The 20,486-nt window shown below is 37.2% G+C and overlaps 1 protein-coding gene across 1 annotated transcript in view; it reads right to left on the bottom strand.

The window, feature by feature from the left end:
* Positions 1–1,048: 1,048 nt before the first annotated feature.
* Positions 1,049–20,486, bottom strand: part of Set1 (SET domain containing 1) — a 44,906-nt gene continuing 25,468 nt past the window's right edge. The window contains exons 14-25 of the mRNA XM_085950664.1: positions 19,972–20,424; positions 19,290–19,420; positions 16,286–16,442; positions 15,362–15,485; positions 13,338–13,552; positions 10,871–11,214; positions 8,458–8,737; positions 6,845–6,977; positions 6,019–6,262; positions 5,000–5,297; positions 4,085–4,603; positions 1,049–3,480 (exon numbers count right to left, since the gene is read on the bottom strand). Coding sequence (XP_085806790.1) covers positions 3,307–3,480; positions 4,085–4,603; positions 5,000–5,297; positions 6,019–6,262; positions 6,845–6,977; positions 8,458–8,737; positions 10,871–11,214; positions 13,338–13,552; positions 15,362–15,485; positions 16,286–16,442; positions 19,290–19,420; positions 19,972–20,424 — 3,072 coding nt within the window. The 3' untranslated portion in view covers positions 1,049–3,306. The remainder of the gene's footprint in view (positions 3,481–4,084; positions 4,604–4,999; positions 5,298–6,018; positions 6,263–6,844; positions 6,978–8,457; positions 8,738–10,870; positions 11,215–13,337; positions 13,553–15,361; positions 15,486–16,285; positions 16,443–19,289; positions 19,421–19,971; positions 20,425–20,486) is intronic.

Here is a 20,486-nt window from a genome sequence, read left to right as displayed (position 1 = left end):
ATTTTCGCGGAAAAAAAAAAACCTTGGAACATTATTTTCATATTAAACCATACCTTTAATTCGAATTTCGTAATTCGAAATGATTTCAGAGTCCTGGCATATAAAAATATTCAATAAATCGTAATAAAGTATACTATTTCATGAGGCAGACGTTGAAAATTGTGACAGATTTTTCGTGAAACATCAAAAATTACTTATTTTATGAAGGTAATAAAAATAATCCTGACATTTTCTGACCCATTAACACACACGGAACCGGAAATTTGGCAGGCACAGATCTGATGGTGAGCAATATTAATGAAAATGAAAAAAATTTATATTTTCCCCCATACATTTCATAATTCGTAATTCGAATTTTTTTTCGATTTTCAGTCCCGTGGAATTCGTATTAACAAGGTTTTACTGTAGTCTGAAGAGATGACAATTTCAATAGCGACAGATATATCATTTCTGGTGGTAAGTCTTACGATAGAAAGTTGAAGTAAAGTAATAAATAAGGAGAAGGCTTTCGAGATGTAGTTGTATCGTAGTAAGGTGTTATATCCTGAACTGATCACATCAGAAATGAGGTTTTATACGAAGAGCTATATGCAAACAGAAATTATCGTAACAAACCTAGAAAAGCTACGTATTTTCCACAATGAAGAATATGACTTAAGGCCGGTTCGGATTCGTCGAGTAGCGAGTAATTTAGTAACTAAACATGTGCAGACAAATTTAGTCGAGTAATTTAGTAAAATCATTTAGTCAAGTCAATCCATTTTATTCTATTTTTCGGTCGAGTAGCACCCCCACCACCACTCACTAAATACCAAACAAGCCACTAGACAAGTCTGAACACGTTATCTTTAGCATCTTTAGTCAAGTTCATTAGTTGTCGTAGAATTTCTTTCTCCAATTCTTCTAATATAACCATTACAAATGAAGTTATTAACTTATTTATATAAGTTAAAGGATTCTCTCGGCCATTGACTACTATGGTATTATAGAAATCTTATCTAATTGCGACGAAATATGTTTTTTTATTATTAAAATTTGATTCTTTTTTGATCACCTTTGTGAGAAGGACACTGTCGAAATATATTCTCTATAAAAGGGCGGTCGTCGGAAAAGATTTAGAAAACTCTGATTAACAATATACAAAAGAAAACAATTCATCGTTTTTCTTTTATATCACACATATCACATCAATGGCATGACGAGAATTTAATGAATACAACTGCACCCGTGATCAAGTTTTGTAAATTGTCTATAAAAGAAGAAACTATCTATGGATTATAAATGTATGGAATTGAAGTTTAAAAAAAGACCACTGGTCCACTGATTACTTTAGCTACAAGTGACTTCACATTACAGTTTTTTTTTCAACTTCACACCACAGTGGAACCCCGATCTACCGTTCTCGCATAAATCGTTTTCCCGCACGGATCGTTCATTTTTGAAAGTCCCGCCAAACACCCATAAGAACAATGTTAAATAATCACGCATTGACCGTTCCCGATTTATTATTTTCCTCGATCTATCGTCTAAATATTATGGTCCCGTCACAAATATTATCCCGGTTGACTGTTTCTGTTGAATACTTGTCATTTCCCTTTCGTAGAATTATTTATGACACATACAATTACAGACCTTTCAGTCGCGTGGCTTCGTTTGCACAGGCTTGCCTCGCATCTCGTATCACGAATTTTTATAAGTCACAACTCGCAACTAAAATTCCCCCCAATGAAGAAAACTAGAAATCTAGCTGAGAAACTGAAAATAATTCAAGGCGTCGAAAAAATCCAGGAGAAAAACGAGGTTTTTTTAATTTTTTTTCTTTGTATATTCCGCATTTATCGTTTTTTTTCTAGGGGCCCTTGAAAATCGTAGAATTGGGGTTTCACTGTACTGCTTTGACATTTATTTGCCAATTTGCAGGGCATATAAAAAGACAATTCATCACGATGAGTAGACAAGCAGCCAATAACATTACACTTTGGCATTATTATTCAGTTAAAAACCATGTAAAATTTGTGTAAAACCGTTTATAACTGCACTTGAGTAAGTACATTACAATGCACATAAAAAATTGTAGCCATTGCGTGAAGATAAGAAAATCGGAATGGCAAATGAGCGATGTTAATATTTGTGGAGTTCACCAACTTAACCATGCTTCACGCAATTGCAAAATAATTTCAAATGTCATAACAGAAATAACGTATAAGAGTCCTTCCTAGTTATAATCCAAATTCATTGATATCAAATATGCGATTGTAAATTCTTCAAAATTGTAAATTTAGTAACATTCTGTAAGTTAGGTCTTGTTCTCAAATGATTTTATTAATATTCGAAGATGACTTAGGTAATGTTTGAAGGAGGACAAAACATTCAAATTTAATGGATAATAAAATAATAACATTTTATACACCGTGTCCATGGGATATAAACCCAATGACCCAAATTTATACGGTAAACCCAATTTTTATACGGTATTGAGTCATGGATCATGCGGGCAAAGAAACGGAAAGCAATTGATGCCTTCGAAATTAGTGTTAGTGCTGAATGCTTCGTGTTTTTCGGACAGAGCACGGAACGAATCAGTCAATAATCCAGAGAGCTCGTATAAAGGAACGGCTCTCGACAGTATGTCTGAGATGCATTATTCAGTTTTTTAGAGATATTATTTGGAGACTGGTGGTTTTGGGTAACCTCCAGGCAAGGCGAAGCAGAGGAAAAGCGTCGGCGCTGGAGTGAAGGAGGTTTCTGGGGGCAGGTTTCACTCTGCCCTGAGATAAGCAAAGCTGAAAATGACTGAATTACAGGGTAGTCACAATCCTTAACCATGAAGGAACGACCAATAAAATGACCAAAACGCTTATATTTGTATGTGATTTCATTCATTTAACCTCTGCCAGTAAGTAATTAGTACGTAAATGACATAATATATTTAGGTTAAATGGGCGCATACATGGCTACAATTGATTACAGATTTCTGTTCCGGTCACTCTCGAAATTCATCTCGCAAACAAAATAAATCTCGTCATACGCGGGAGAGTTTCAAAATAGTAATAATTCCCAAGCTGAATAAAATATGCATAGCATTTTCACATCACAAGTAAAAACACGTAACCACAGTGTTGTATTTCAAAATACAATATCTTCTTGAAGCTGATCGAACGCATCAACGATGATGTATATCAAGAGGTCGCAGAATACCATTGAAAGCTCATATTTAATGGCGTGACGGGGTCTCTTTGAGGTGTAGGCCAGACGCTGTAGCCGATCACTGATTGTCGGATAACCAATGCGATTGGTTGGAATTGTTCAGTTTAAGAATCCGCGGCACTGCGAAGCCCCGCAGAGACACGATATTTTCTCGTCCTCCAGAGGGAATTTGTAGTCGTAGGTGATCTCTTCGTTGACCCCGATCGGCTGCTTTGAGTATATCACAATCTTCTTCTGCGATTCTATCGTTATGATCTTAGCGTAGCAATTTGGCTGGAAGAAACGTAGAAAAACATTTAGATATTATGTATAAAAGTGAAACGTTTTATAGGCGGTGTAAGAAAATTGTATGGTGGAACAAACGGCTGATGTGTAATAATGAAAAACTGTCATAGCCGATTTGAAAATCAATAAAAAAATGTCTACGGTCAGCCCTGAATCATAAACCCTTCGGTTGACAGCTGTGCGAACCGCATCATTGCACTGAGCAAGCACAACCTTGCCTAAACACGATTTCGAATTTCGGCCGAAACATATGTACCAACTGGCCATTAGATGCCGCAGACAACCGTTTTGCATACAGACTATATCTTTAACACATTAGCGATAATATCTCAGATCATAGAAATATAACGAAATTGTGTTATTGGGTGTTATGTAGTTAGAATATATCTACGGGACTCATAGAAAATGTATCATAAAATTTCTCTGGAATTCTCTTGACCATAAGACCTACTGTCTACGGTCAACTACGGGGCCCAAACAATTGATCCACTCAAAAACCTGCTTCGAACTAATAGTTTATAAAGAAATTTTGGTATCCGCAAGAATATTGAAGACTTTTTTACATATAAAATCAATAACATAAGTTACTCACATTACAACTATGGTTGATGAAGCGTGCCAGATTGCCGCACTTGGTGGCATCGATGATGGTGTCCAGATCGATCCTGAAGAGGTAAGAGCTGCCGATGCCCGTCGCCTCGTACTGCATCTCGCGCAGGTCAGCGACGATTGGCCTTACCATCTGACCTACGTATTCAATCACCATCTCGTCAGCCGCGATGGGCTCCATCGCAAACAGTCCCCAGTCGTGGATACCAGACTTTGCAAACTTCAGTTGCTTCTTTCGGAACTTGAGCTGGTTGAACTTTAGCAGATCCGAGTCGGTGTCGGTGCCGAACGCGGTCAGCAGCCTTCTCTGATTTGACCTCGCCTCTCTTGAGAGTCCCTGCATCTTGGAACTCAGCAGGCGGAGGTTTTCCACTATCTGGTTGGGGTTGGAATGGTTGTCGATGGCGGCTATACTTCGCGCGTGATGATATTTGAATTTAGCTTTTATTTTGGAATCCATTTTGTAGAAACCTTCCGTGCGGGCAGAGCCGGTATCGTGGATCTATAAAAAATACATTCTAAAGTTGTACATATTATAGACTATAACTAAAGGGAATTATATGAACTCATGTACATATTACTTTAATACAAATATTTATCTATACCAGCGCATCTATTCTATACACAAGACTGCTATCGGTGGCTATCTAGGGCAGTTTTTCATATTTTTTTATTGATGTATTATAAGTGTCGGTAAAATATTTAGCATGTAACATGAAATAGTTCTGCATTCAAGTGACATCACATTAACTCCAAAATACATAAAATGATTTATACGCAAAGTCTCCAATTGTATTCATTGCCCCCTTTGAGAGTTTAAACGAATCAGTCTCATTTTTACGATTATTAGTTTAAATAAAGCTTTTGTTTTATAGAGATGGTTCATTAACCAAGTTACCTGCAGCTCCTCCTGGTACCCGTGCTTTCTCGATTTCTTCTTGGGCGGACTGTATGGAAGGTCGGTGGCGGCATGGTCCACCCAGTGAGTGTCGTTCAGCCAGTAGCTCTGCGTGTCATCCGACAGAAGGATCTCGTATGACTTCTTCAGGAAGAGAATGTCCTCTGCGTCGATGCCCTTTGTCAGGAACTCGTACAGGACTTTCACCTCGCCCATTAGGTCACGTTCTGTGAAGGCTTTCACAGGGACCACCGGCAATGATTTTTCTGTTGTTTTTGTTTGTTTACCATCAGATAACCTGAAAGAATTTATAAAATAATCAATAATCGAGGACCTGAGGAATAAACGAGTTTACATGACGTGTCCTCCTTCAAATATCAATACTTTTCCTTGGATTAGTAATAATGGATCATTTGAGAATAACACCTCATTTACAGAATAAAACAATTCTGTAAAATATCTACAAATGATTACAATTAACGATGAGGAAGCCTACGTGACCTCGCCGTATCACTGATGCAATAGGAGTGAGAGAAAGAGAAGATGTGAATCCTTATGCTTTAAAATGAGACATAGTTTCGTTTACCATCATGCAGTATGCTCTTTGCACAATTGGTTTAATAGTTTAACGATGATTGCAATGACTGACCAAAATTATGACGAATGGAAAAGAGTGTTTTCCTTTGTAATGGTGAAATATGAGTGTTGGTGTTTAATTTGTAATGCCTCGCTTTCATTAGTTGTACATAATACGTTTGATCAATTTAAAAATGATAATAGGAGAGTGTAGTTGATCAATGCCAGTATATATATGTTGGATAGTAGATCGCGGCATACTTAAAGTTGGACACGTCGGCCATGATGCAAACATGGATTTAGTGGGTTTATGCCCTTATTATAAATATTCAAATGTGTTCTATCTAATTATAACACATATTGAAGAGATTAAACGCACGTTAATTACTTCCTCATTCATATTCATGCTATGATTGTGTTCAGGTATTGGACAAAATCCTTACCTATTCTGAATCTCCGCCAGTTTCTTGTATTCGGACTTGTTGAAACGTTCCTTCTTGTGCTGGGACTTCATGAGCTTTTCCTTCTTCTTCTCCTCCCTGCGGCGGAGACTCTCCTGGTGCTTGAGCTGCTTGTGGCTGGCCGCCTCTTCCGAAATGCTGTCCTGCACCTTCGCAAACAGCTTCTCTCTCTCCGAATCCACCTCGGCCTTTGACTCCCCGTCCACGGCTCGCATCGAAGTGTAACCTGATGAACAAGATACGAGAAATATTGAATCGTTGATCTATATCAGTGATGAACTGTGAGCACAGAATTTTGAATTCGGAAAGGGACAACAAGCGCGGTCTTAGTAGAATTGGACTGATTCGGTCTTGCACTACAGGGGGCTTCACGCCCTAGGTTGTTCCAGGCATCACAAGAAAAAAACATAAAATAATGAAACTACAGGTTATTTTTAATTCAATCAAATCTCTGATTGCAAAACATTTAAAGCAATGGTACTTATGCAATATAGTCGTAGACACCCTGGAGAAAATTCACTACGGGTATACCAAACCCGTAAGCTAATTTGCAACAAATTTTCAACTGTTTGTTTGGGGGTTTAAAAAGGCGGGAAGGTTGTCTCCAATTTCAACCTGGCTTGCCTGTAAATACCATCCACAGAGTGTATACGGCAGAGCTACGGAATGTTGGCATGATATGGGTAGATGCAAGAAGACTGACAAGCGACAGGAATTTTTGGAGGCTCATACTGAGGAGCGGATACGGTCAAAAAAGAAGAAAAATCATGATATCGGTTTGCTTGCGCAATTATGTCCTTGAACGTACCGTGGTCGTGGTCCAAATGATTGGTGGGTAGCGATCCACCGGGCGGAAGGCAGTAGGGATGGTCGAGGGCCACCTGGGAGGCCTGCGACGCTGGACTAGAACCGCCATCCGACGACTGGCTGAGACGCGTCTCCTGGAACACAAATGAACACTTTGTTAGAAATACTATTGGGATTTTTTTCCGACCATGTCCGATCCTAAAAAGATCATATGGGCCTCCACAGAAGAGAGGTTTGTATCAACAGATTTTGTTTTTACGAGAAATGGATGTCAGCCACTTGCTAACTATGTCATCTGGGAATATTGCAAAATGTGTACAGAAAGAAAAAGTTGGTTCGGTTCAATCAGATGTTGGGCCTATCAGGTTGTCCGTCTTGGTCATACTAAAGACCAATTGTCATACTAAATACCAATTGTAATGCTTTAAAAAACATCTGTACATCCCACGATGGACTAATTCCCATGTTACATGAACGTGAATAAGATTATTAGTAAACTGAAAATTAGTTTACTGATTTTAAAAGATATCATACAGATACATAAAAAATGTCAAACGTTAAATAGTCTGAATAATGTAAGCTAAATTTTTAATACCGATAGTCTTTCGTGTTTGTGTACATAATCAGTAGGTACTCAATACAGTTTTATCATGTGAGAAAGGAGTAAACGACAATCAACACTATATTATTTACTTGATATCTAGGTATGGGACAAATTTATCTTGACAGCTGTCACTTGTGTTTTTTAATTCCACCACTATGTTAGGAGGTGCCACTCCATATGCGGCCTATTTATTTTCAGCTAGGTAACACATAAAACGCCATTTATTTACGTAAGTATGCATGACCAAGCATTTGGCCCCTACAGTGTTGTCATACTATAGTTATGGTATTTGTACTATAATTTTGGTCCAAGTACTATGTACGATAAAATATATAGTACATCAAAAGTACTATAATTTCAAAATTTCATATAATAATTTGATGTTAAAAACAATAATTTTGAAATAACCTAGAAATTAGACGAGTTGAGAGTACCGCTCAACTCTTGATTCGGAATAATTAACATAATTAAAATTTTGTCTGAAAGAGCTAAAAAAAATGAAAGTTATGAAATGAATTACTTTTTCATTCATAGTTATTTGTTTTCGTTGGATTAAAAATACATATTACACATATTGTTGGTTAATTTTTTTTAATTCATTAAGGCCCTGACTAAACCAAACTATAATAAATAAAAAATATTATTCTATTTATAAAATATTCAAAGTTATGTGTGATTTAATTGCATAATTTTAGATATTTTATAGATAGACATGTATTTTTTGACTATTATCTATTATGGCTTGGTTTCTCAGGGCTTAATTGAATTTAAAAAACTAATCAACACTATCTGTAAATTGTAGTATTATTTCAATGAAAACAAATATGTATGTCTGAAAAAGTTTAATGTGCACTGTTTATGGTGGATCTTAACAGCCTACCTCCACCCTTCGCCACTGGTACACGTTCACGAAGACAACTTCGAAAACCGGTTGACAAAAAGATGGCTCTTATACGAGGGGAGACCGGATGTATATTTGGAACGACAGATAGATTTGTATCATGAATCACCTCTTTAACACCATTGATATCGGTGGGGAGTTTCCCACTGCCGCTGTCTGACGACAAAAGATGCTCCCTAAGCCGCGCCCGCTTCCTTTCGTTGGGCTTCTGCTTGCTCCGCCTGACCTCTAGGTTCTCCTCTTCCGAGGAGAGATTTTCTTTGATCTTGACGGTCTCGAGGGATTTGTGAAGATCAGATGCGTCTGTAAGAGTCGGCTTGCCTGCTTTTAATTTTACCGTGTCCAATTTCCTCTGCCTGATCTGCTCGGGTGTTAATACTGGAACATCGCTGGAAGAAGAAAAGTATGCATTGCATTATGCTGCAGGCCCACTCAAATAGGGTCATGGCGGAAACCCCTACTGCATCTCAATGAATACCTACCGTAAGTTCAGTCCAAGAGTGGCGAACGTAAAGAATCAAAAATAACATTCTCAATAGTATTTATGCTGTTAATTCTTGATGGAGAATTAAATTAATATGGGGAATATATTATATAAGCACAATTATATAGACAGTTTTCACAAAGTGCTGACAACATTTAAAAAGATGGAATTCACATCGGAAATGGACGGTTTCACAATTGATAGACCAACACTGCCAAAGGGTAGATTTTCACTATGGAAAGAAATAGTTCTCACTTGTCAATAGATTATTGTAGCAGATAATGGGTGTATCGACGGAAAATATATTTTACTCTTCTTTGCGGTTAAGAAGAATATTTAAATATAAGTATACTAAGTCTTAATAGTATGTATTGTACATACATATTATATTCATTCAAATTCATTCAAAAAGTAATGATCAATTTGATGAAAGGTTAAAATTATTATATACTATCAGATAGATAATGCTCTGCTATTTTATGTCTTCAAAAATATATTATCTATCCTCACTCTTTTAAGGTGCATTTAGACCAAATGAACAAGAACATAGAGCGAGAGCTAGAGCATTCTGTTCCTGCTCGCCTGGTGTAAACGCCTAGTGAACAAAATCCGTAAAACTAGTTTAAACTAAAAGAGCTAGAATATAGAACACTGCAAACGAATGCTCTGACTCTCTTTCTGTGTTTTTGTTCGTTTGGTTTAAACTATCACATTTGTTTGTTCGCGAGTGCACGACTTAGTCGCGTTTTTGTCTGGTTAATTTTTATTCCCGCGCAACATGTAACAATACGCAAAAGTGATGTAATATTTAGTAATCGTATAGGTATGTTCGGCAATGAGCGAAGAACACTTTGATGAAACCGCTCCACCAGCGAGTGCGACAGAATACGAATGAATGCTGAACGCATCTGTACTTTCGCTCTAGCATGCGTTTAGATCAAACGAATAAGCATCCTTAGAGCATTCTAGCTAAATGCAGCAAGTCTATGTAGAATCCAAAAGAATGCTCGCTCGCTCAACAATAAACGTTTACGACAAGAGAATTTTGCTGGAGTGCGGGACGAATGAACATTCGCTCGCTTGGTTCAAATGCTGCTTTATATTCTATTTTATTGATATGGGGCGGGCCATTAAAACAACAATTTCAACAGTAATATCAAACTTAAATAATTCCGAACTGATTAATATTATATTGTGGAATAAGCACAGGCGGTCCTTGACTTTTATACGTAATTGGTTCCTGAAAGTGTGTACGAATGTTGAATGTATGAAGGTAGAGCAATGTAAAAAATACATCAAAAAGTATTTTAAAATATTTATTTATCAATGGGACCAGACATTGCCGACTCAAGTAGAAAGCCGATACATTCATAACGACTGGTCTTACCTTTTCCTCCCCTCCCGTTGTTGTCGACATACTGACGCGTCTGCTGTGTTCACACAGGAATGGTTTGATTTGAATAGATGAGTTACATGATAAATAATACACTAGCATTAACACACCTTCTACAATAATGTAATGCATAGATCAATGGCTACATATTTTTTGGAAATCGATATTACCACCGGTTTTCGTGTGAAAGACTAGCCTGACTTTGACAGCTGATGAATAACAGTAGTATTTATAAATAACACTGATAGTTAATATATTTGATTTGAGAATTTTTTATAATTCAATTTGAAACGAGAAAGGGCGAATCAATAAGTCAAGCAATCTGGGATCTGATTTTGACAGCTGAACAGTGGACCACTCGTTGCTTGTGCGAAAAGATATGCTCAGGCTTTATTAATCTAAAGATGGCGCTGGACCACACCATGGGTAAAATAAAGTTAGCGAGGCGTATTACCACTCAGGTGTTTGTTTTCTTTATAAACTTGTCAAGAGAGAGAATGAAGGAGAGACTGCACGGAAGTGTAGTTTTACAAATTTTAAGAAATGTATGAAATAGCGAATTGTACAAAATTAAAACATACAAAACAACATAATTTATATAAAGTTATACCTAAGTGTTTGTTAGTTCTAGTAAAAATAGCATACCTTGGTATGGAATCACTGCTACCGGCAAGTTTGAACAACGCTTCTATCGCCATGCTTTCTTCAATAGGTTTACTCTCTTCTTTTACTTCAACATCAACCTCCATCTTGTGCTCATTTTCTCGTCGCGGACTTCTCGTAACGTTCTTTTTTCCTATGCCTCTGGGGTCGCTTTGAGAGGTTTTATTGTCTATTGGTAAATCGTTACTTTTACTACTCGACGGGAAGATTTTGTTATTTTCTGCCTGTAGTAATTTATTATCTTCCTCTTCTCTCTTTTTCTGCTGCTCTTCGTGGAATTCTTTCTCTATCTGTTCCATGTACTCTGTGTTCCTTCTTCTCTTTTCCTGAGGATTAAAATTTTTCAAATTATTCTCAAGTAAACATAACGCCTAAGATAGCCGGTGGGTAACGTGTCAGCCTATAATGCATGGGTCACAGGCATGACCCCCACAAAGGGGGGGCTGGCAGGGCTCTAGCCTGGGGGCCCGGCATGGCGAGTCGGCCAGAAAAGTGATATAAATACACATCACAAATTCTCTCTAATAGTAAAAAAGTCACCTGCGACGCTATTGTCCTTCAATATTGTTATTATTTAAAATTATGTGGTTGTTCGATTTAATTTTTAATTGTGTATCGATACTCGACAACTCCATAATTCAAATGAATTTATTAAAGTACACCTACTGTAGAGCGTCACACTGCCTTTATCTTTAGCGATAGGTAGGGGGACCTGCCAAAGATCCTAGCCTGGCGGCCCGCTTCAGGATGTGGGGGCCATGGTCCCAGGTTCCTGGGTCTGGCAAATTTACATGTTGTTTATCAATGTGTGTGACAGAGAGAATGGACCTTATAAGTTGAGCAAGTGGCCAACATACATTTCGCGTAAAAACAAAAATCTGTTAACCCTTTCGCTGCGAGCCATTTTCGCGGGAATTTATTTTCAGTCAACTGATCTGTTAAAACGGTCACTACAGCTAAAACAGATCGATTCCAAAATTAAAAAATAGATTACTAGATGAACTATATATCAGTTATTCCAAATGCACCAAGAAATAAACTATATTCGTTTCATTCTCACTAAAATAAATCGAAGAAAGTGAAGACGCTAAAAATTATCCAAGCTTTGACCGCGCGTTCAAAATGGTGGCCGTCCAGTCTTCACATACATGGTTTCTACACATACTACCGAGCAATTCGACGCGTTTGTATTTGTTATACTCAGGGCTGTGTTGAATACATGCTGCCGTGTAGTTGGTTACGGTCTATGACAGATATATTACTAAATCACTTATGGAATAATCAGTGGGTTATCGCTTATCGCATTTAGTAAGTCGTAAACTCAAATTTTATTACCGTTTCAAATTCTGAACCTATATTTATTTTCGTCACCATAAAATAATGTTGTCATCCACTTATTCATTAGGATGTTTTGGAGAATAAAACACTAAAAATAATTACCGCACTGCTAAAATACTATTATAATATAATTTATGAGGCGCCATCGGCTTTTTAATTGTACAAAGGGCCTGTCGAATAATCGCCAGGCATGTGAACAGAGCTAACACAGTTTCGTGGCACATAAAAAATATAAATTATTACCCATTATAATAATGTAAATATCAAACATGGAACAATGAACAAAGCCAAACAACTGGAGAGCTGTGCATCGATAAAATATTTTCCAGCATTATTTCTTCGATAATATTATGTGGTAGTGACATTTTGGCGGGTGAAATAATTATTTCACATATATTTATAATGACAAAAAATACTAAAAACAAATCTTCAATATGTTTCTTTCGAGATCACAAATCACTAAGAAAAAATACATAACACTAACGTAATCATAATAATTAATTAAAAGGTAAATAAAAATATTATCGATGCACACTTTTCGATGCATGACCAATGTTTTGTTTTGATAACCCTGGTGACGCATCTAGTACACCCGTCTTCGCAATGGCGCGCGATTCAAACAACTGAATAACGAGTGTTCTTTTCAAAAATATATTTCCTTGTGTTTTACTTGACATTTTTATGATCTGTTGCCTGATATGTCTACCTAAAGGTTTGAACTAATTTTTAAAGCATATTATCCACAAGTGTCTCTTCTAGTTTGGTCAAAAATACGAGATAAAGTCTATGGCATGTTTACATGCCATACGCAGTCTAAGGGTTAATACAACGTCCACTCTGCGGAGGCTCAGGGGTCTGGAGGGGTCCAGGGGGGCCCCACTAATATATTATAAAGACACAATCACTGGAAAAATATAGTCATCCAGTGGAAGCCGAGAAGTAGAAAACTTTCGAAAGCTTAAACTTAGTTACCTCTTTGTAAGATTGATGGAAGATATGTACAGAAAAACTGCTTGGAATATCGATATATTCCACTTACGAGAGATAAATTTACAATTCCCTTATACATGTTCTATAACATGCTAAAAAAATATTTAGAAAAGAGAATTACTTGGTACTCTCTCTCCTCCTCGCTGTCGGAGTAGACCCGGTCCTGCAGGGGGTCTGCCTTTTTGTCCAGAGGCTCGGAGCTGGCTGGCCGTGCGGGAGTGTTCTCCGTGTCACCCGTGGCCGCTACCTCCGACAGCTTGCTGTTGTCTTCCTCCGGCGAAAGGATGGGCGAGCCCAGTCTACCGTCTAGAGGAGGCGGAGTTTGAGATTTCACTACTAAAAAACAAACACACATGAGATACGACAGAACTAATTTAAATATTTTTTTACGAGTATATCAAAATCGGCAGTAGAGTAAAACCAGCATGGAGTTAAAAATACGTATCATTGTGGAAAAATGGCTGAAGTGTGAAGCTTTTCGGCGCTTGTTATAAGTTATTTTGTTTTATTAGCACATTTTAAAAATCTCCTCATTAGTAATGTGATTAGCCCAGGTTATCTTCAAGTTACGTCACTCAATACATCCGTTCCTTTTAACGTCCAGGCTTCGACTCTGTAGACTAATATGAATTTGATCGCCCTCCATTGAGTGCCCAGAGTTACGTCTCGATCGCAGAAGAGCTGTTACATTTTTTCTAAAGTGTTTCACACCTACATTATAAAGAAGTTTTACTTTAATTGTCAATATTTTGAATTGAAATCTTGATAAAAATATTAATCAGGATTCATACTAATGTACAAATAATACAGCACGTGTAACGACGGTGTAACTACTACGTTCACTGACACTGACCAATCACAGGTGTTTGTGCGACCTATCATAGTATTTAGATAGTGATACCTCTCCTCCTAGCCACGGGAGAAGGCCGAGTGACGGTACCTTTTTATCAGAAGGCTGAACACATGTTGAGACACCTTTAGAAAATACAAATTATTGTCAAAACATGGTATTTGGCAACAGCGTCAAGCAAATTATCAAGCCAAACAGTTTACGATAATTCCGCGGCCGGGTTTTTAGGCGGAAAAGTCTTGTCACTGGAATAGAGGTGGGAAAACTTGTCGATTTTGAAGACTAAGTATACTTACTACCAGTATAAAAAATACTTGGTATCAAAACTTGTTCCAAAATACTTAATAGTATTTGGAATACTATGTAGAGCGTTTGGCGTGCGTATGAGACAAAAGTTTCATATTCAACTGGAACTAAAACCAACTCCATATTACTATTTGAAATACATATCGGCTCAGGGAACGCAGACTGTGTATCGGCTTCAATAGAATCGCTAAAAAGACGCTGAGCTCCGCTTGTCGAAAAGTCCCATTTATTATAAAAAACACATTTTAAATTTATGAGTTGTTTTTCGGTTAGGTTACAATATTCTTGTTAACAAAAATGAATAACAGTGATTTTTTTAATTTTAAACATGTTTTGAGTGGCCATATAACAAGCCTAAGCCTGAGCGTCATCTCACCACTGTGCTGCGACACAAAATTTATGAACTATTTATTCATACATTCAAACGCAATAGACTAATAAATTAAAATCTACCTATATTCAAGTGCTATCTCGTTTCTCGCACGCATTTAATGTCAATAGTGTTGAAAGTCTACCAACTGGCGAGTGCACAGAACAGCGACTCACGATGATATCATCACAAGTTTTTTGGAATAAGTTTATTGGGCCACACATACTGAGTATGGGTAGTTTCATCTGAAACTTGAGTACGCAAACTGGTGACAGTATTTCCAACTCACCTCTACTCTGGAGATCGAAGGATGGTTCATTATAATAAAGAAAGAAAGCACGTCTTCATGTAAGCACCCATCGTAAACAAACGTTCTACCAAACACCATTAGTAATCACTTTGAACTGTAGAAAACACAAATTGCACACTGATCTCTTAATTTGGTGACAATGAGTGGGCAATTTTTTTTTTTTGATGAATCCATTCGGAAAACACTGCTGTGGGTATAATCTAAACCCGTTGAGTTTAACTGATTTTCAATAAATACGTCATCATTTCAATGGCATAAGACAATTAAAATGCAATTATTAGAGAATAAAAGTCGTGTATGCAAACAAACCTTGAGATCTTTTCCTCCGACTGGTTCTGGAGTCAGAGTCGCTGTCAGACGTCGAGGAGTAGACCTTGCGAGCCGCCTCTCTACGCTCCTTCACCGACTTGCTCATCCGCTGCGGCAATTTTAGCTAAAAAAACATTTCAAACCAAAAATGTTAGCTAGGTATTATAAGAAAGTCAAACTTATTTAAGAATAAGGTTACTGAAATTCAGAATAACCTGCAAGTCATTTTACACTGCAGATTCATTTGTCTCAAGCATGCCACTATTGCTCACTTATTTTCCAAGGTCACGGTGAGATAAAAATGCCTTGCATTGCATGTATGGCTTTTGTAGTCCAGTGTGTAAGGCGCTGGCCTTTCATTCAGGTGCTCCGGGTTTGATTCCCGGTGAGGTCACAATATATTTAAGTGATTTTCTCAAAACCTGAGTTTTGGTTGTGATTGTTTCACCTCTATTACAAAACTACTGTTTCAATACACTACTGTCATTGGGCCTCATGACCTTTGTAGTGATAAAAATGATAATACATAATATATTATAATCGCAATCGAGCATAACAATCACAATTACATCGATCAATCATAAATGACTTTTCAGGTAAAGAAATATCTTTCCAAAAATAATTCAAACACTGCATTAGTATATTTCTAATTGATAAATGCATTATCAGCCAAGTTCGATCCACTGCTGGATGAAGGCCTCCCCTAGCTGTCTTCACTCTTCTCGGTCCCTAGTTCTTTGCTGCGACGTACATCCACAGAACTTTACGAGCTCATCTATCCAGCGGGTTTTAAGACGTCCCTGTGGGTATTTAGTGCCTCTGTATGATGGTATTTGTCCAGTGGTTATCCAATCGCCGAGCGACAAAATAAATGCATATTTTCGCCTATTTCTTGTTCTAAACATGACGTAATCTTCCTCTTACGTTATCTTCTTCATCCGTATCGGTGTCGGAGTAGATGGCTCCGCCAACCCTGGCCTTGACAGCAGGCCCAGGGCCAGTCTCCCGTCCGCTCCTGACCGTTGAACTATCCGAATCGCTCGATGAACTGCCATCGCTTGAACTTTCCGATGAAGACGATCTGCAATCATTTTTAAAGTATAAACTCAAGGCACACACTCTAGCAGTATTTTTTTGGAGCAGCAAATCACAGCAAACAATAAAGGCTTGATGTAAACATTAAGGTGTCTGCTTTGAGGATAATATCGTGGGATACTGCGAATAAGCATTAAGTCAAAAATACTAGTTTTGAGATAATCGAGTTTGAAAGTTTGGACGGTCTTAACTTATTTTATATATATAAAAGGCAAATTACTTTCTGCGATATTGCTTTGAGTATGACTTAGTGCAGTTTCGCACGCAGAATTTTGTGAATATAGCCTGAGAATGAGAGAAGCAAATGCACTAAGTCCATTTAGTGCCTTTTCTCTGAATAGATGTATGTCTTTTTGACGTATAACATAAATTATCTTCGCCAGTTTTATAGATATGACTGTGTGTGTTTTTGTAGACTATAGAGCGTACTCTTAATAAGATTACCTCATCATTAAGTCAAAACAGCAAAATTTTGACCTAGTGCTTTTTCGCAGAATACCCACGATTGTCCGCTATGTGGTGTCATTCATAATTTTCATAAGAAAGTTTAAATTCAATTACTGCCCGTTAAATTCATATCACATATTTTAAAATAATTTATATAAAACTGCGTGAATAAATTATTTCTAACCTTTTATATGTTTCACAATATTACTATGGCAGTATCTGACAGGCCGCAGATTTTTATCGACAAACGTTGAATGTAGTGTGAAACTCTTATTACAATCACTGTAATACCGATAATTTGTGGCTTAGTATTTCAGAATTATTCAAACAGATGTCACTGTGTGTTTAATTTTTAAGATTACCTATGCAAATCAATCGACAGTGGCTAGTAATTTGAGTTTAAAGTCGGACGAGATAACTCACTAAATTTGTATGTGCGGCCTGTCGATCACAGCCTCATAGAGCGAGATACCTCACTGAAGGCATAGAACCAGTTAAAGACAATACTATAAATGTAGCTAGTTATCATGGCGATTTTAAGACACACAACAACGATTTTTGTAGCACTTTGATAATATCGTCGGTCTTTTGTAAATAGGGCGAATCAACCATTTTGGCGAAATTGAGATCCTAATGAAAAAACAATATGTAGCTTACTAACATTGTTGTGTAAAAACGGCGAATTTGTATCTCCACAGGAAAGTACTTAAAAACGATAATCGTAAGGGCGAATATCCACTTAGTGTTACAGATAAAAAGCGAATGTGACATATTAGGCCTTATATAAAATATTATACGATAAAGCCTATTATAAAGACAGTAAGTATTCTTTGAAGCTTTATTATAAACTTGTTAGACATTTATAATCATCCACAGGTAATTAATAAATAAATGTCAAAAGTTAAAAATCCTCCTTCTGTAAAACAGCATTTTGGTTAATTCGCCCTTTTTACAAAACACAGACGAATATCAAATGCTCATATTAGTAGTATGTAACTATAGGGAATGGGATGATTCGGCGGTACCCAGTTGTCCTGGCGCCCAGTCTGTGGGCACAATCATCCTGGACCTGTAAATACACTGCGTATGGCATGTAAACATGCCATAGACTTTATCTCGTGTTTTCGACCAAAGTAGAAGAGACACTTGTGAATAATATGCTTTAAAAATTAGTTCAAACCTTTAGGTAGACATATCAGGCAACAGATCATAAAAATGTCAAGTAAAACACAAGGAAATATATTTTTGAAAAGAACACTCGTTATTCAGTCATTTGAATCGCGCGTCATTGCGAAGACGGGTGTACTCGATGCGTCACCAGGGTTATCAAAACAAAACATTGGTCATGCATCGAAAAGTGTGCATCGATAATATTTTTATTTACCTTTTAATTAATTATTACGATTACGTTTGTGTTATGTATTTTTTCTTAGTGATTTGTGATCTCGATAGAAACATTTTGACGATTTGTTTTTAGTATTTTTTGTCATTGTAAATATATGTGAAATAATTATTTCACCCGCCAAAATGTCACTACCACATAATATTATCGAAGAAATCATGCTGGAAAATATTTTATCGACGCACAGCACTCCAGTAAATTTGTATGGCTTTGTTCATTGTTCCATATTTGATATTTACATTATTATAATGGGTAATAATTTTTATTTTTTATGTGCCACGAAACTGTGTTAGCTCTGTTTACATGGTCGTATTTTGCCTGGCGATCTTTGACAGGCCCTTTGTACAATGAAAAAGCCGACGGCGCCTCATAAATTATATTATAATAGTATTTTAGCAGGGGGGTAATTATTTTTACTGTTATTCTCCAAAACATCCTAATGAGTAAGTGTCACGATGACGGAACATTATTTTATGGCGACGAAAATAAATATAGGTTCAAAATTTGAAACGGTAATAAAATAAAGAGTTTACGACTTACAAAATGCGATAAGATAACCCACTGGATTATTCCACAAGTGTGATTTTGATTTAGTAATATATCTGTCATAGACCGTAACTAACTCTGGCAGCATGTACCCAGCCCTGTGTATAACAAATACAAATGCGGCAGAGCGCTCGCTAGTATGTGTTAAAAATCGTGTATGTGACATTGGACGGCCCGCCATATTGACGCATGGCCAAAGCTTGGATATTTTTTAGCGTCTTCATTTTCTTCGATTTTTTTTAGTGAGAATACGAATATAGTTTATTTCTTAGTGCATTTGGAATAACTGATATATAGTTCATCTAGTAATCTATTTTCTAATTTTAAAATCGATCTGTTTTAGCTGTAGTGACCGTTTTAACAAATCAGTTGACTGAAAATAAATTCCCGCGAAAATGGCTCGCGTGGAAAGGGTTAAGAGTACAATTGTGTACTTACCCTGAGCTACTCTTGCTGGATGACCGCCGCCTGGCCGTGGTGAGGTAGGAGCCTCCTCTACGATGCGGACTCACCACAAACGATGACCTCGACACTTCTTTTTCTGAATCCGAATTCTGGACTATTTCCTCCTACAGACATAAACCAAATATTTGTTAATACCTTTCTTATTAATTAAAATAACCAGGACCGGTTTCGTCCGCTTTAATGTGACTTTCTCAACTAATACAAAATATACAATCCTACAGCTATTTATATTAACAAATCAAAGATAAAGTTATTTATACTGTCAATTAAATTTACCTGGTTTTCCAGAAAACAACAAATATTAGATTGCCTCATTTAGGGTAATATCCCATACATATCAAGGCCTGAACAAAAACCATAAGTGCAAGTAAAAAAGTATTTGGCACGCGAAAAATGTCTGCAATACGCGTTAGAGTAAAATAGAAGACATATGAATAAAGGAGTTAGGTTTTGGGATTTGACGCTGGTAAATATTAGTTTGACAGATGCGCTTAGGGCAAATACTGCGAGTACGTGTTGCTGATATATATAGTTTTTGTGTGAGATATAAAGTTAGTGGTAAATATTTTTAGTTAATTTAGTGGAAAAGATGGTTAATTGTGTTGTGTTCAGTATTATTGCTCTAAGATTCATACAAATATGATGAAAATCTCACCTGATCGCTGAGGCGTTTATTGGAAGAATCTTCATCGAGCACCACAGGCGACGGCACCCGCTTCTTCCTGAAGCTGGGCATCTTTGGAATAGTAGCCCTCAGGCCCAAGCCGATGGTGTAGCCTCCCATGTCGAAATCGCCACGAGGATCCAAAATAGACTTGAACGAGTCAATCTTGTCCTCTTTCTTGTTGGAGATATCCTGGAGAGGAACTTGTGAGTCTCTCTCCGAGAAAGCTTTGCCGGCAACGATGACCTTAGAGGGTTTCTCCTCCGCCGCAACAGTGGCGGAAGACTTGCCTCGGAGTTGCTCATCCCACCACATCTCAAAGTGCTTAAACGCTGTGATCTCGATCATCTTCTTATTGAAATCCCGCTTCAAGATCTGTTTCAGCTCTTCAGTTACCCGGTTTGTGACTTCATTGATTGTCGGGTAGTAAGGGTCTTCGTAAAGCTAAAAAAAACCATAAACAACACATTTTAGGATACTTTAATGGTATCAATTCTTGGTTGAAA

Source organism: Rhyacophila brunnea, unplaced genomic scaffold (assembly GCF_057557595.1).
Source record: "Rhyacophila brunnea isolate RB1 unplaced genomic scaffold, BYU_Rbru_1.0 scaffold_23, whole genome shotgun sequence".
NCBI classification, from domain to species: domain Eukaryota; kingdom Metazoa; phylum Arthropoda; class Insecta; order Trichoptera; family Rhyacophilidae; genus Rhyacophila; species Rhyacophila brunnea.
This window is presented reverse-complemented; position numbering and strand designations above follow the sequence as displayed.